Source organism: Saccharomyces eubayanus, assembly GCF_001298625.1.
Source record: "Saccharomyces eubayanus strain FM1318 chromosome Unknown scaffold_18, whole genome shotgun sequence".
Lineage (NCBI taxonomy): Eukaryota > Fungi > Ascomycota > Saccharomycetes > Saccharomycetales > Saccharomycetaceae > Saccharomyces > Saccharomyces eubayanus.
In genome coordinates, this window is record NW_017264707.1 from 1 (window position 1) to 13,195 (window position 13,195).

The window sequence follows — 13,195 nt, forward strand, 5'->3', positions numbered from 1 at the left end:
TTATACTTATCTCATCCACCTCAAATTCACCTAACCATCTATAAATGCCCCTTCCCAGCTTTCTCTACCATACCACCACATTATCGCCATATACGGCACGAACCTCACCACTTGACACCCAGGACATTTTCACATTTGATCCATCGCCCGGCCACCAAACTCTGCCCCCCCACTAAATACGATGTTCTACATCATATATCCGCTTAAAACATCTCAATATTTTCACAATTGCACTCATAGCATCAAATATCAATTATCTTCACCACCTCTCCTCCATCACTACAATATACCCTCACATATCAACACATTTCGCAACATTTCCATACAAACTCACATAATATAGATAATATCCTCACCACTGCCTCCTATTATGATACTATAACCACCACTCATCTCTATATATACCATATATGATAATACCATCTCCTACTCTATATATCTTGATACCATACCATATACCTCCTATATATCACTACCATATACCCTCACTCTTCTTAATATAACACCACCACATATCATATACCATCACTTTCCCCCTGATATTCCCTAATATCACACACCATACTATATATCCAGATACCTACTACCATCACTCTATACATACCATGATTCATCACCCTAACCACTCTCAATAGAATAATATATCCACATACTCATACGGACGCTAAATATACTTTCATAACACACCATACTATATATCCATATACCTATTATCATCATCCTAACTACTCTCGAATTACATATACCATATATATCATATAGATATATCACTTACCATCGCTCATCCAATATACCATAATACCAACACTCTCTTCACATACCACTCTCAATATCACATACATATATCATATACCACATACCGTCACTCATCTCAATATCATACCATCTCTCTCTATACCATCGCTCATCGTATACATCATAATACATCACATTCCATATATGATAATTCCATATAATACCATTCCTAGAATACAACCACATAATCATACGCACACTAAATACATCTTCATAAAATACCATACCATAGATCACTTATATCTTGATATTCTAATATCATATACCACCACTTTCTTCATAATATCGACATATTATATAATACTGACTACTATATTATAATTGATACGCGCACTCCTACGGACGCTAAAATATAATACCTTATACCCACATACTACAACTCAACATATCATAACTCAATACTCATATTATATCAATATATCATCACTCTTTATTATTCCCCCATATATTCTCTCTATTTCCTAATCTCTAGACAATATACAATACATTCATTATCATATTATAATAAATGCAAATACTCATACGGGCGCTAAATACGATACTCTACATCACATATCCGCTTTAAACACCTCAATACTCTCACATTTGCGCTTACACCATCGGATATCATATATTCACCATCCCTGCTACGACTACATACCTCAACGTAATATACCATAACCACCACTCATTTCTCTATACAATATGCCATCTCCCTCTCTATATATTCTAAGACCGTAATCACCACCCTTCTATAATAAATCATTATAGCTTCTATCATATACACTATCTCTCTCCCATACCATATACCATCACTTTCAATACCACACCAACATACTATTTGACTGCTCATTATTATATCATATATTCCCCATCACTCTCTATATGATAATACCGCACACACTCATACGGAAGCTAAATATATTTTCATGAAATGCCATATACCTACTACTCGCTTCATATTATCTGTATACTATATTTCCCTGACTACTCCTATTATATTGAATTCGCACATTTCAACGAACGCTAAAAGACTACATCTCATATTTTACATTTTACTCTACTTTTTCACTTTTCATCATCTATATACTTATATATACATAACTGCATCTAAACCGTAACTTTCCATGCTCTTATTCTCCATTGGCATGAAGACAGAGCCACAGGACATTGAGCCACCGCATACTCCCATCGTTTACCTTTCTCATCTTATACCTTCTCTTATATGACAATCGCCTACTTAGCCGCCGACTTGACTTGCTTTTCATGTGCGGCTGAACACTTTTCTCGGGCAGCGCGTTCCGAATGATCATGTGAAAGTCATGTGAAAGTCATGTGACCATGTTCAGGCGCACGTGCGGCCGGGTATCACGCGCCACTTTCTTTGAAAGGGCCCCTATTTGGCGGTTTTTTTATACGCCGGACCAGATTACCCGGAAACTATATTTTTTCTTAAATTCCGCCTTCAACAAAAATGGCTTTCCCGCGCATTTACCTGCGCATTTTCATAAAAGGTTGGGTCGCATTTTTTGAGAAAATGCGGCCTCTTCTGTCAGCCCATAAACCGCTTCCTTTGCTTTATGGGCTAAATTTGCGTTTCGGCGGATTATCTCATAGAGATGTGGTTAAAATGCTAACAAGAACGGTATAAGAGATATTATAGATTATGTTATTGCGAGATTGAAATCGGGCTTTAATTTGTCTAAAGACACGAAATTGAGAGTCCGGTGGGAAATAGCATTTTACATGGCTCGGAATAAAGGCTGAGATTATTATGTTTAATTTCAGTCGCTATTTGAAAAGCCCTGAATACTTCACTTAAGCCGGATTTGTGCCTTCGTTGGTGAGAGTATATTTGGTAAAGAAGTGTTTCGCAATATACACTCGCAACAGATCGATAGGTTTAAATACACATATGCAAATACTTTAAAATTTCAGCGATTGGAAGTTTTAGAGAACCGGCATGGCTGGTTGGATCTTTATTGTTTTTAAGTGGTGCAAGTGAAAAACACAGGAGCCAGGGAGTTAACTAACTTTATAATTATATATGGCAACACGCTCTGGAGGGTCGTTTTTCTGGGGAGTACATTAAAGCGCGAAATATTTCTTTCCATAGACATGTATTCCAGCAATATAATCTTGAAAGTCCCTGCAGATATTTGTCTATTCACCAAGAATAACAAATTTCCACTTCAGGCGGTCAACAGCTATGAAATATCAGAAACAGTTTGCCTACTAATTAATCTGCCAAGCGTGGCCCCAGCGTGATAAGTGGTCTACAATATGTACGTAAATGCTGCTTTCAAACACTCTTCGTTGACGTCCTTACTATTACTTAGTGTAAGGATTCAACCATACAGCCTTGTTGGTCCCCAATTCAACACGATCCATCCTTTGTAGGGTCGTAAAGGACAATGAAAAGCAGCGTCTTAATACATGTGTTTCTAACCTAAAGCAATAGTTCTTATACGAGTAAACAACAACTTCTATAGTCTACTCTGTGGTTTCCGTGCCCATTAATGTGTACGTAGGTCGGTATCTGCTAAATGAATGACCTTATCTGCATATTATGCTGCAAAGTCTTTAGGCGCTTGACGCCACACCTGGGATTAGTGACCACGCCTGATTCAAGTCACGCGCGGCATAAAAGAGGAAATAAACTACGAACTATAGAAGGCGTGTGACTACCGAGAACAGTATATATGTAACACCATAACGATCGAAAGACCTGCCAGCTTTCTTGAGATGTGCCAAATTCCTCCTATATAACTACCAAATTCCTCCTATATAACTACCAAATATTCGAAAAGCCATGACTGTAGCACAACCTGTTGCTCACCTAACTGCTGAGGAATACCCAAAAGTCAAGAGAACTGTTGATTTTAAGATTCTAGATCCTACTGATTTGTCATATTTCCATTCTATTTTGTCAAACGATGAAATATTAGAATCGAAGAATCCTGGAGACCTTGTTTCCTTCAACCAGGATTGGATGAAAAAGTACAGAGGCCAATCCAATTTAATTCTCTTGCCAAATTCTACTGAAAAAGTCTCGAAAATCATGAAGTATTGTAACGAAAAAAAACTGGCAGTTGTACCACAAGGTGGTAATACTGACTTAGTAGGTGCCTCAGTTCCAGTTTTTGATGAGATTGTTCTTTCTTTGAGGAATATGAACAAAATTAGGGACTTTGATCCCGTTAGTGGGGCTTTTAAGTGTGACGCAGGTGTCGTTATGCGCGACGCACATCAATTTTTGCACGAACACGACCATATCTTTCCATTAGATTTGCCTTCAAGAAATAACTGTCACGTAGGAGGTGTGGTCTCAACGAATGCCGGTGGTTTAAACTTGTTAAGATACGGTTCCCTACATGGTAATGTTTTAGGTTTAGAGGTAGTCCTACCCAATGGTGAAATTATTAGCAATATCAATGCATTAAGAAAGGACAACACCGGTTACGATTTAAAACAATTATTCATCGGTGCGGAAGGTACTATTGGTGTCATTACTGGTGTATCTATCCTTGCGGCAGCAAAACCTAAAGCTTTGAATGCCGTTTTTTTCGGTCTTGATTGTTTTGATACTGTACAAAAATTATTTGTCAAGGCAAAGGGTGAATTATCGGAGATTTTATCTGCTTTTGAATTCATGGATCGCGGTTCCATTGAATGCACCATAGAGTACTTGAAGGACATGCCATTTCCTTTGAAGAATGAACACAACTTTTATGTCCTCATTGAGACTTCAGGTTCTAATAAGAAGCACGATGACGAAAAACTGAGCGGTTTCCTTGAAGAGACTTTGAACTCAAAGCTGATCTCAGAGGGAGTAATGGCTAAAGACAGAGCTGATTATGATAGACTTTGGACTTGGAGAAAATCTGTTCCAACAGCTTGTAACTCCTACGGTGGTATGTACAAATATGACATGTCCCTTCAGTTGAAGGATTTATATTCAGTATCAGAAGCCGTGACAGAAAGGTTGAATGCAGCTGGTTTGATTGGTGACGCACCAAAACCAATTGTTAAATCTTGTGGGTACGGTCATGTAGGTGATGGAAATATTCATTTGAATATCGCGGTAAGAGAATTCACAAAGCAAATTGAAAACTTACTTGAACCATTTGTTTATGAGTATATCCAGTCAAAGAAGGGTTCCATCAGTGCTGAGCACGGTGTTGGCTTCCATAAAAAAGGAAAATTACATTATTGCAGGAGTGACATTGAAATAAGATTTATGAAAGATATCAAGCATCACTATGATCCCAACGGAATTTTGAATCCTTATAAATACCTCTGAACTTTTCTAATTTCGTTCGAAAAGCTGCGTTTTTATTTACGTCTTTATAGATATAGAGTTATATGATATATGTCAATTGGACTTATTAATTATAGTGAAGAAAAGATGGAATAGGAGCCTTTTTAAATGGAAGCACTTTTGAGTTGTTGCTTAATACTACAAATGTACTGTAAAGCTCTCGTTAATTGTTTTCATTTTACCAGAGACGAGAATATACCGTTCAGACGGTATTCATTTCACTTAGCTTTCGTCTTTTTACGTATCAAATTCTGTACTTCACTGATATCATTTACAAATGTTATGTAAAGATGTGTTGCAGTTTCGATTTTTTGTATCAGCACTATACATGTACAAATTGTGAGAATTTACAATATTTAGGGCTATGACGAGGAAGGAGTGTGAGTGAGATAATGGCAAGGGATAAGTGTCTATACTGCTCGTATAATTATGTCTCAACTTTGAATGTTTCTAGAGATTACAAATTTCAAATAGCGTTTCAAAGCATTAGCCATTTTTTTTCCTTTATTTTGATAATAAAAACAGCTACAATACTCCGTAAGAACACTCTTCGACTTCTCAGTCACTTGGGAAACAACGGTACCTGAGATTCCTAAACTAATCGATATAGAATAATTTACTACAGTGTTTATTGAAGAAGCTGCTAAATCCTGATCCTTATCAGGCATTGAGTTGCTCAGGACCACTGTAGCCGCTGTAGAGGACAACTCTAGTGCCCAAGGCATTATAGTGATTAACACAAGCGTTTGAGCCCAATATCTTTGGTTCGCCGGAGCGGTAGCAAACAATATTATTGCTACATTAAAAGCAATCATCACGAGCAGCATTGGCGTATATGCCTGATTTGAACTTAAGCGTAAGTCTGTCGCTATGGCAGCACATAGTTCCGCTATGGTCACAGGTGCGAACTGAGCGCTAAATAAAAGGGAAGTTTATTCTCTGCAATTTTCCATGAATTGCAGATACTAAACATCCAAATACCGAAACTTGCCATCTCGCAGTAATACAGACAATAAAGACAATATCAAATCTCGAAAGTAGAGTAAATGGGACCAATGGCTTAGCGGCTTGCAACTCGATAAATGTAGAAAGGACCAAGAGGAACACACCAAGTTAAAGGAGGCAGTAGGTATGTAGAACATGCCAACCAACTACAGCACCTTGATTCCAAACCAAACTAAACATAACCAATCCGGTAGTTCCAGTGGCTGATGTCATAGGATCCAGTTGTTCCAGCAGTGTCAGTCAATTATTAGTCCTTGATATATCATCGCATGGAAGGATAAAGTATGCTGCCACTGCCAGAATCAGACATGCAATTGCCGTGAGCCAGTAAGTGCGCGGCCACCAGGCAAGTTTGGATCAGTAAAGGTAGAATCGCGACACCTAGAATAAAACCTACTGGCTCTCCAGCACCAAATAGAGTGAAGACAATGTGTTTCCTCTTCCCCTGCTTGTAAGTGAGACCAAGTACAGCGCTGGCGTTCGGTAGAATGAAGGTTACACACTATACTTAGCTAGCCCTTGCAAAGCGTGGCAAAAAAATTCAAAGAAGACTTCCTTACTAAAAATACTGAAATCTGTAAGAATCGGCCAAAGTCCATACCACAAGAGTCTACAGAAGACAAACCTTCTATGCCTGAAAAGATCGCCGAGTCTCCCGCGACTAAAGTAAAAGGCCTGATGGTAATGGAAGAACTAGCAGCAAACCAATTTTGCTTTCCTGTATTTTCCACCTCAAAACTGGTCGCAGCGTAAGTGTAAGGTGTATATTGCCGATGAATAAGTTAAAATCCTGAAAAATAGTTTGCGAAATTACTCGCTGATTTCGTATCTAGATCCACTGGTGTATAACGCATTATCACATCCGTGGGCGGCTTCACCTACTGCCATTAGTTCTCTACCATCTTTGATTCTATTTTTCATGAACATGACTTGTGTAGCTCTTGGTGCTACTTGCGGATTCTAGGGCCATTATGAGACTCTCAATTAGGATGCTACAAGTTTGAGGTTTTGCCAAAAATTGGTGAGTCTGGTAAGCCAGGAAGTTTCAAATATAAACCCGCGTTGTCAATTCTAAAACCATCTACTCCGTGGTTTAACCAAAACCCAACAGCACTTTCACAGATTGCCTTTCTGCAACATGCATTTTCCCAATTCGACTTTACAACTTGCAAATAAACGTAGGTATAGTTCATTTTTGGTTTCATCAAAAGTCCAAGCTGGACCACTAAAGGAGGAAGGGGCTTACCATTCTCATCGTAACCTTTTGGTGGCTTGTAAAAGAACCAATCACGCTTTGGATTGGTCTTAGAAAATTTACTCTCCTTGAATCACTTGTGTTCTGTAGAGCAGTGGTTGATGAGCAAATCGGTAATAAATTTCATACTAAGCTTGTGAGTCTTTTCGATTGGCTCGAGACAGTTCTTGTTGGTACCATATGTGGGGCAAACTTTTTCGTAGTTGGAGATACCATATCCTTATCGTCTTGGGGGAGCCGCGAAATGGACAAACCCAAATAATATCAAAGCCAAGATCTTTGGTGTACTTCAATTTGGAGGGAATACCTTTCATATAATCCCAGCCATTCTTGTTGGAGTCTCTAAAACTTGCTGGGTAAATTTGATAGGTTGTGGCTTCTTTCCACTACTTCCTTTCAGTTTATGGATGATCAGAAATAGTCATTTATGTATTCCGTTATGTTTGACTGATTTGCTGTTTAATAATACCAGAAAAACAGCTGACAAGTATATCATATTTAGGAGACTTATTGGTGGCACTTTTTATACCTTATTCAGAGGGCCACACAAGAAAAAATACGCTGTAACAAGAATATCAAGCAAAGAAGCTTCTTATCTTATGTTGTTTGAACCACCCCACTATATAGACCATATTACAGACGCTACTTCTCAAATAAGAAGAAAAGAAAAAAAAAACATGCCTCATCACTGTTCGAGCAACTCTGGATTGTGTGGGGTCCGCGTAAACTCCCGGACAAATCATGTAAACTTAAACCCCATGTTTAATTTTTAACGAAGCGCACAAAAGAGAAAAGGATTATATAAAAGCGAGAGTTTCAGCAGTACAGCCATAAGCCACTACAACCAAGAATTTGTTAGTATTAGAACTTGGGCGGTGGAATTATCTAGGGAAAGACATATCTTTCTCAATTTGAAGTTATGTCAGTTTTCTTTTTCATGTCTAACTTGAACTTTGTACAGGCAGTATAACGCCCCTACACGTATTTTTGTGGGAACCGACTACTGCAATACTCTCCTCATACTCCCCAATAGTTGTCTAAACGTCTCTCCAGGTCTTATAGAAGCATCTGCGAAGGCAGACTTCAACACACGTTCGGCCATATATCTTTTGTCCCAGAGGGCATACATAGTGCATAAGTATTCAGTATATAAACAGGCGCTCTATTCTCTATACTTGTTGTAGTTTTGACATAACCAGCAGAACAATATAAAAAACATCCAAGACGACAGATTAACTATGAAGGGCTTGTCCTTATTAATAAACAGAAAAAAAGATAATAATGACTTGAATTTAGATGAGATCGAGAATGTTATAAGTGCTACTGAATTTAGCTGAATAGAGACGGAGGAGCAAGATAAGAAAGCCGATTTTGAGTACGGTCCAGAAACACCAATCGATAATGATAAAGGTATACTCTAGCTACCACTAAAATTGCCCGAAAGTGCCGATAGAACTTTCATTGAAGTAGATAAACTATTTAGACTTGGTGTGCCAGCAAGGAAGCTCAAGTCAACAAAAGTGGACCCATTTGCCATCAAAGCAAACACTAGCAATGTCACCTATAAGGATCCTAAGGAAGATGTGGAAGGTTCCACCGAGGAGGGAGAATTAACTACCCCATCTCTTACGATTTGATGAGTCTTAGTGCAGTAGATAATATGGCATCACTCTCTGTGTATATATTAAGTACCTAACACATTAAATTTATTATCTATTTACTTGGTTAGGGTACTTCGTTAGTTGTAGCTCTGCCATCGCTAGAATTGAGTGTCACCAAACATCGAAATGCTGTCGCGTGGAAATTGTACGTTTTAAACATACGCCGTTACCCATCCTTGGCCAAAACTAAAAGAAAAAAAGCACGTGCTCCTAAAGGTGAAGTGTGACTTTACAACACAATTAACGGAAACTATTAATATCCTGAAACGAAAGGAAGTATGTGTCTGTAAGACAACTAAAGGCTATATCCTTGTCCTTTAATGCAAACAGATCACTTGTATCTGTTGAAATTCTTTAGAACAAACTCCTTTATAAACCAATCGTGAAAACGTATATCGGTTTCTGCTAATTCTGGGTGAAATGATGTGACAAGGATGTTGTCATTTTGCTTYGCAGCGACTATTAATTCTTGACCGCTGTTGTCTTTTTCTTCTAGCTTACAGAGGACTTGGACCTCCTTAGGATCCAATATCTTTTCTATCACCGGAGCCCTTATAAATGTCGCAGGAAAATCAGTACAGTTTGGGATAAAGCTCGAGAAGTCRTACGTTTGAGTAAACGATTGAGCTTGYCTTCCAAACGCATTTCTCTTTACTTTGACTTTTAGCAAATCTAACGTCTTGACCAACTTTGCTTCGTTGGATAATTGTTGTGAAAGAAAAATCAAACCCGCGCACGTACCCCAGATGGTTTTCTTTGGATCATGTACGAAGTTGTAGAGATCATTGTAAAACCCCGTTCTCTGAGCAATAAGAGACATCGTAGTAGATTCTCCACCAGGTATGACAAGTGCATTGCATCCTGCTAGTTGATCTTTATCCCTCACGGTAATCACAGATAGTTTCTCGTTATATTGATCTTTGTTTTCAACGATGCATCTTTCCACGTGTCGTACGTGCTCAATGAACGCACCTTGCAATGCCAATACCCCGATAACGATGGTCATCTCTGTTCTTTTTCCTCAATTGCSCTTCGTTGGATTTCTTCCCCTAGTTTAGGTATAACTGCCAGGTTGCTTATATAACGAGAGCGGACAGTCCTCATTTGGCAGAATATTTGGCTTCCACACTCTCGTCGTAACGGGCTTTTATCAATGGTTTTTTTTCCAGAACTGGATATTGGCTTATATCAGCTATTCTTACAGTTTCCAGAAAACGATACGCCGCTCAACGGCTTAACGGCCATACGCTTTATCCTTCTATGAGTAAAGAATGGGCAACAAGAAAAAAAATATTTGGAAAATCCACCATATGTGACCAGATCTTTTAATTATATAAGACTAGTATCCTCTCGGTGATATATTCTTTCATTCCGGAGCAGAGCCGTTACAAAGATATCTATCAATCTATCCAAAAAGACAAAGAAAACAAGAGAAATGTCCGAATTTAAGGTTAAAACTGGGTTAGCTCAAATGCTAAAGGGTGGTGTGATTATGGATGTGGTCAACGCTGAACAAGCAATTATCGCCGAGARAGCAGGYGCATGTGCCGTGATGGCGCTGGAGCGTATTCCAGCCGACATGCGTAAATCCGGTCAAGTGTGTCGTATGTCAGATCCACACATGATCAAGGAAATCATGGCCGCAGTGTCCATTCCAGTGATGGCAAAAGTTCGTATTGGGCACTTTGTTGARGCACAAATCCTGGAAGCGCTACAGGTGGACTATATCGACGAAAGTGAGGTCTTGACCCCAGCTGACTGGTCTAATCATATCGAGAAGAACAGCTTCCAGGTCCCATTTGTTTGCGGTGCCAAAGATTTGGGTGAGGCATTGAGAAGAATAAACGAAGGCGCTGCGATGATCCGTACTAAAGGTGAAGCTGGTACTGGTGATGTGTCCGAAGCCGTGAAGCACATCAACAAGATCAGGGGTGAGATCCAGCTATATAAAGAGACCTTGACTAAGGAGTCAGATCTTGCCGCAAAAGCATCGGAACTAAGAGTGCCAGTCGAACTATTGAAGACCACRATTGAGAACGGCAAGTTACCCGTAGTTAATTTCGCTGCCGGTGGTGTTGCTACGCCWGCAGACGCTGCTCTGCTGATGCAGCTAGGCTGCGAGGGTGTTTTCGTTGGCTCAGGTATCTTCAAGTCTTCAAACCCTGATAAGTTGGCCCGCGCCATTGTGGAAGCCACCACTCACTACGACAACCCAAAAAAACTGTTAGAAGTATCCAGCGACTTGGGTGATTTGATGGGTGGTATTTCCATCCAATCGATCAACGAGGCAGCCAACAAAAACGGCACAAGACTTTCTGAAATCGGATGGTAGAGCAAGGCTCACACCCAACCCGCGTCCGAAACGGATGTTGTCGTAATTTTTGGTTTATCGTTTACATAGCATTTAGTTTAGTTTGTATATACGAAAATTAAACACGAAACTCAATCACTTACTGTTATTTTYATTCAGATCAGCGGACACGGTCATCTATGCATGCATCCTCTTATGGGATGAGTTCGATATGCGACTAACGTGCTGCAGATGGCTTGGCCAAGTATTCTATCGGGAAAAAGGTTGGCGCCAAATAGCGCACGGCACAATGCAGCTAACAACTCCGCGGAGAAGAAAATTGATACATTTATTAGTTTTCRATTTTAATGCGATTAGTGTCACTTGAGAATATGTGAMTGGTAATTTAACAKTAATTCAACTAGCTGCTTRTYTATTTTCAAGAATGTGGAGTATTCAATTAGCGGTTGTCAGAATATATTAGTTCTATAGAAGCGCAGAGAAGAAATAAGSTAACATCACGCAYGAGCTTGTATTTGCYAAAATKACYGGCAAAGAAACATATAAAAGGTTYGTATTGTTTGCATGTTTTCTCTGATYAATTGTCAACCATCCTTTCTCCMCTTCTCAATTGGTTAGAAYTGAACAACAACAACAACTACAACACCAAATATATCCAAGATATGTCTACCGATAAAATCACATTTTTGTTAAACTGGCAACCAGCCCCATACCATATTCCAATCTTCTTGGCTCAAACCAAAGGTTACTTCAAGGAACAAGGTCTAGATATTGCTGTTCTAGAACCAACCAATCCTTCAGATGTCACTGAATTGATTGGTTCCGGTAAAGTGGACATGGGTTTGAAGGCTATGATCCACACACTAGCTGCCAAGGCTCGTGGCTTCCCAGTCACTTCCGTCGCCTCTTTGTTGGATGAACCATTCACTGGTGTCCTATACTTGGCCAACAGYGGTATCACCGAAGACTTCCAATCTCTAAAGGGTAAGAGAATCGGTTACGTTGGTGAATTCGGTAAGATTCAAATCGACGAATTGACTAAGCATTACGGTATGACYCCAGACGACTATACYGCCGTCAGATGTGGTATGAACGTTGCCAAGTACATCATTGAAGGTAAGATTGACGCCGGTGTTGGTATCGAATGTATGCAACAAGTCGAATTGGAGGAATACTTRACCGCACAAGGCAGACCAGCTACCGATGCTAAGATGTTGAGAATCGATAAGTTGGCTTGTTTGGGCTGTTGTTGTTTCTGTACCGTTCTTTACATCTGTAACGACGAATTTTTGAAGAAGAAYCCTGAAAAGGTCAAGAAGTTCTTGAAAGCCCTTAAGAAGTCTACCGACTACATGTTGAGCAACCCAGTTGAAGCTTGGAAGGAATACGTTGACTTCAAGCCACAATTGGACACTGATTTGTCTTACAAACAATACCAAAGATGTTACGCTTACTTCTCTTCATCATTGTACAATGTTCACCGTGACTGGAAGAAGGTTACCGGTTACGGTAAAAGATTGAACATCTTACCACCAGACTATGTTTCTAACTACACCAACGAATACTTATCTTGGCCAGAACCAGAAGAAGTTTCTGATCCATTAGAAGCTCAAAGATTGATGGCTCTTCACCAAGAAAAGTGTAGAAAAGAACACACTTTCAAGAGATTGGCTCTTCCAGCTTAAACACGCCATCACAACCGTGAAGCTAGCTGATCGCGATTTATTTTTTTAGTYTTACTCGTGACACTTTTGTTTCACCAAATTCACATTAGCTGTGTTTTCTATATATGATGTGTATGTGTTTACAAATGATATATGTTTACAAATGATATGTTTTCCAAACAATCGCTGTTTATTCTACTATTT

At 39.3% G+C, this 13,195-nt stretch overlaps 4 protein-coding genes across 4 annotated transcripts; 3 read left to right on the top strand and 1 right to left on the bottom strand.

The window, feature by feature from the left end:
• Positions 1-3,586: 3,586 nt before the first annotated feature.
• On the top strand, positions 3,587-5,077 carry DLD3 (D-lactate dehydrogenase; the record flags this gene model as incomplete). Its single annotated transcript, XM_018368615.1, has 1 exon — positions 3,587-5,077. The coding sequence occupies one exon, from the start codon at positions 3,587-3,589 to the stop codon at positions 5,075-5,077; it is 1,491 nt and encodes a 496-aa protein (XP_018218750.1).
• Positions 5,078-9,347: 4,270 nt separating this feature from the next.
• On the bottom strand, positions 9,348-10,022 carry DI49_5680 (uncharacterized protein; the record flags this gene model as incomplete). Its single annotated transcript, XM_018368616.1, has 1 exon — positions 9,348-10,022. One exon carries the CDS (start codon positions 10,020-10,022, stop codon positions 9,348-9,350), a length of 675 nt encoding a protein of 224 aa, XP_018218751.1.
• A 429-nt stretch (positions 10,023-10,451) lies between these two features.
• DI49_5681 (pyridoxal 5'-phosphate synthase subunit PdxS) lies at positions 10,452-11,348 on the top strand (the record flags this gene model as incomplete). Its single annotated transcript, XM_018368617.1, has 1 exon — positions 10,452-11,348. One exon carries the CDS (start codon positions 10,452-10,454, stop codon positions 11,346-11,348), a length of 897 nt encoding a protein of 298 aa, XP_018218752.1.
• Positions 11,349-11,989: 641 nt separating this feature from the next.
• On the top strand, positions 11,990-13,012 carry DI49_5682 (NMT1/THI5 family protein; the record flags this gene model as incomplete). Its single annotated transcript, XM_018368618.1, has 1 exon — positions 11,990-13,012. The coding sequence occupies one exon, from the start codon at positions 11,990-11,992 to the stop codon at positions 13,010-13,012; it is 1,023 nt and encodes a 340-aa protein (XP_018218753.1).
• Between the last annotated feature and the right edge of the window lie 183 nt (positions 13,013-13,195).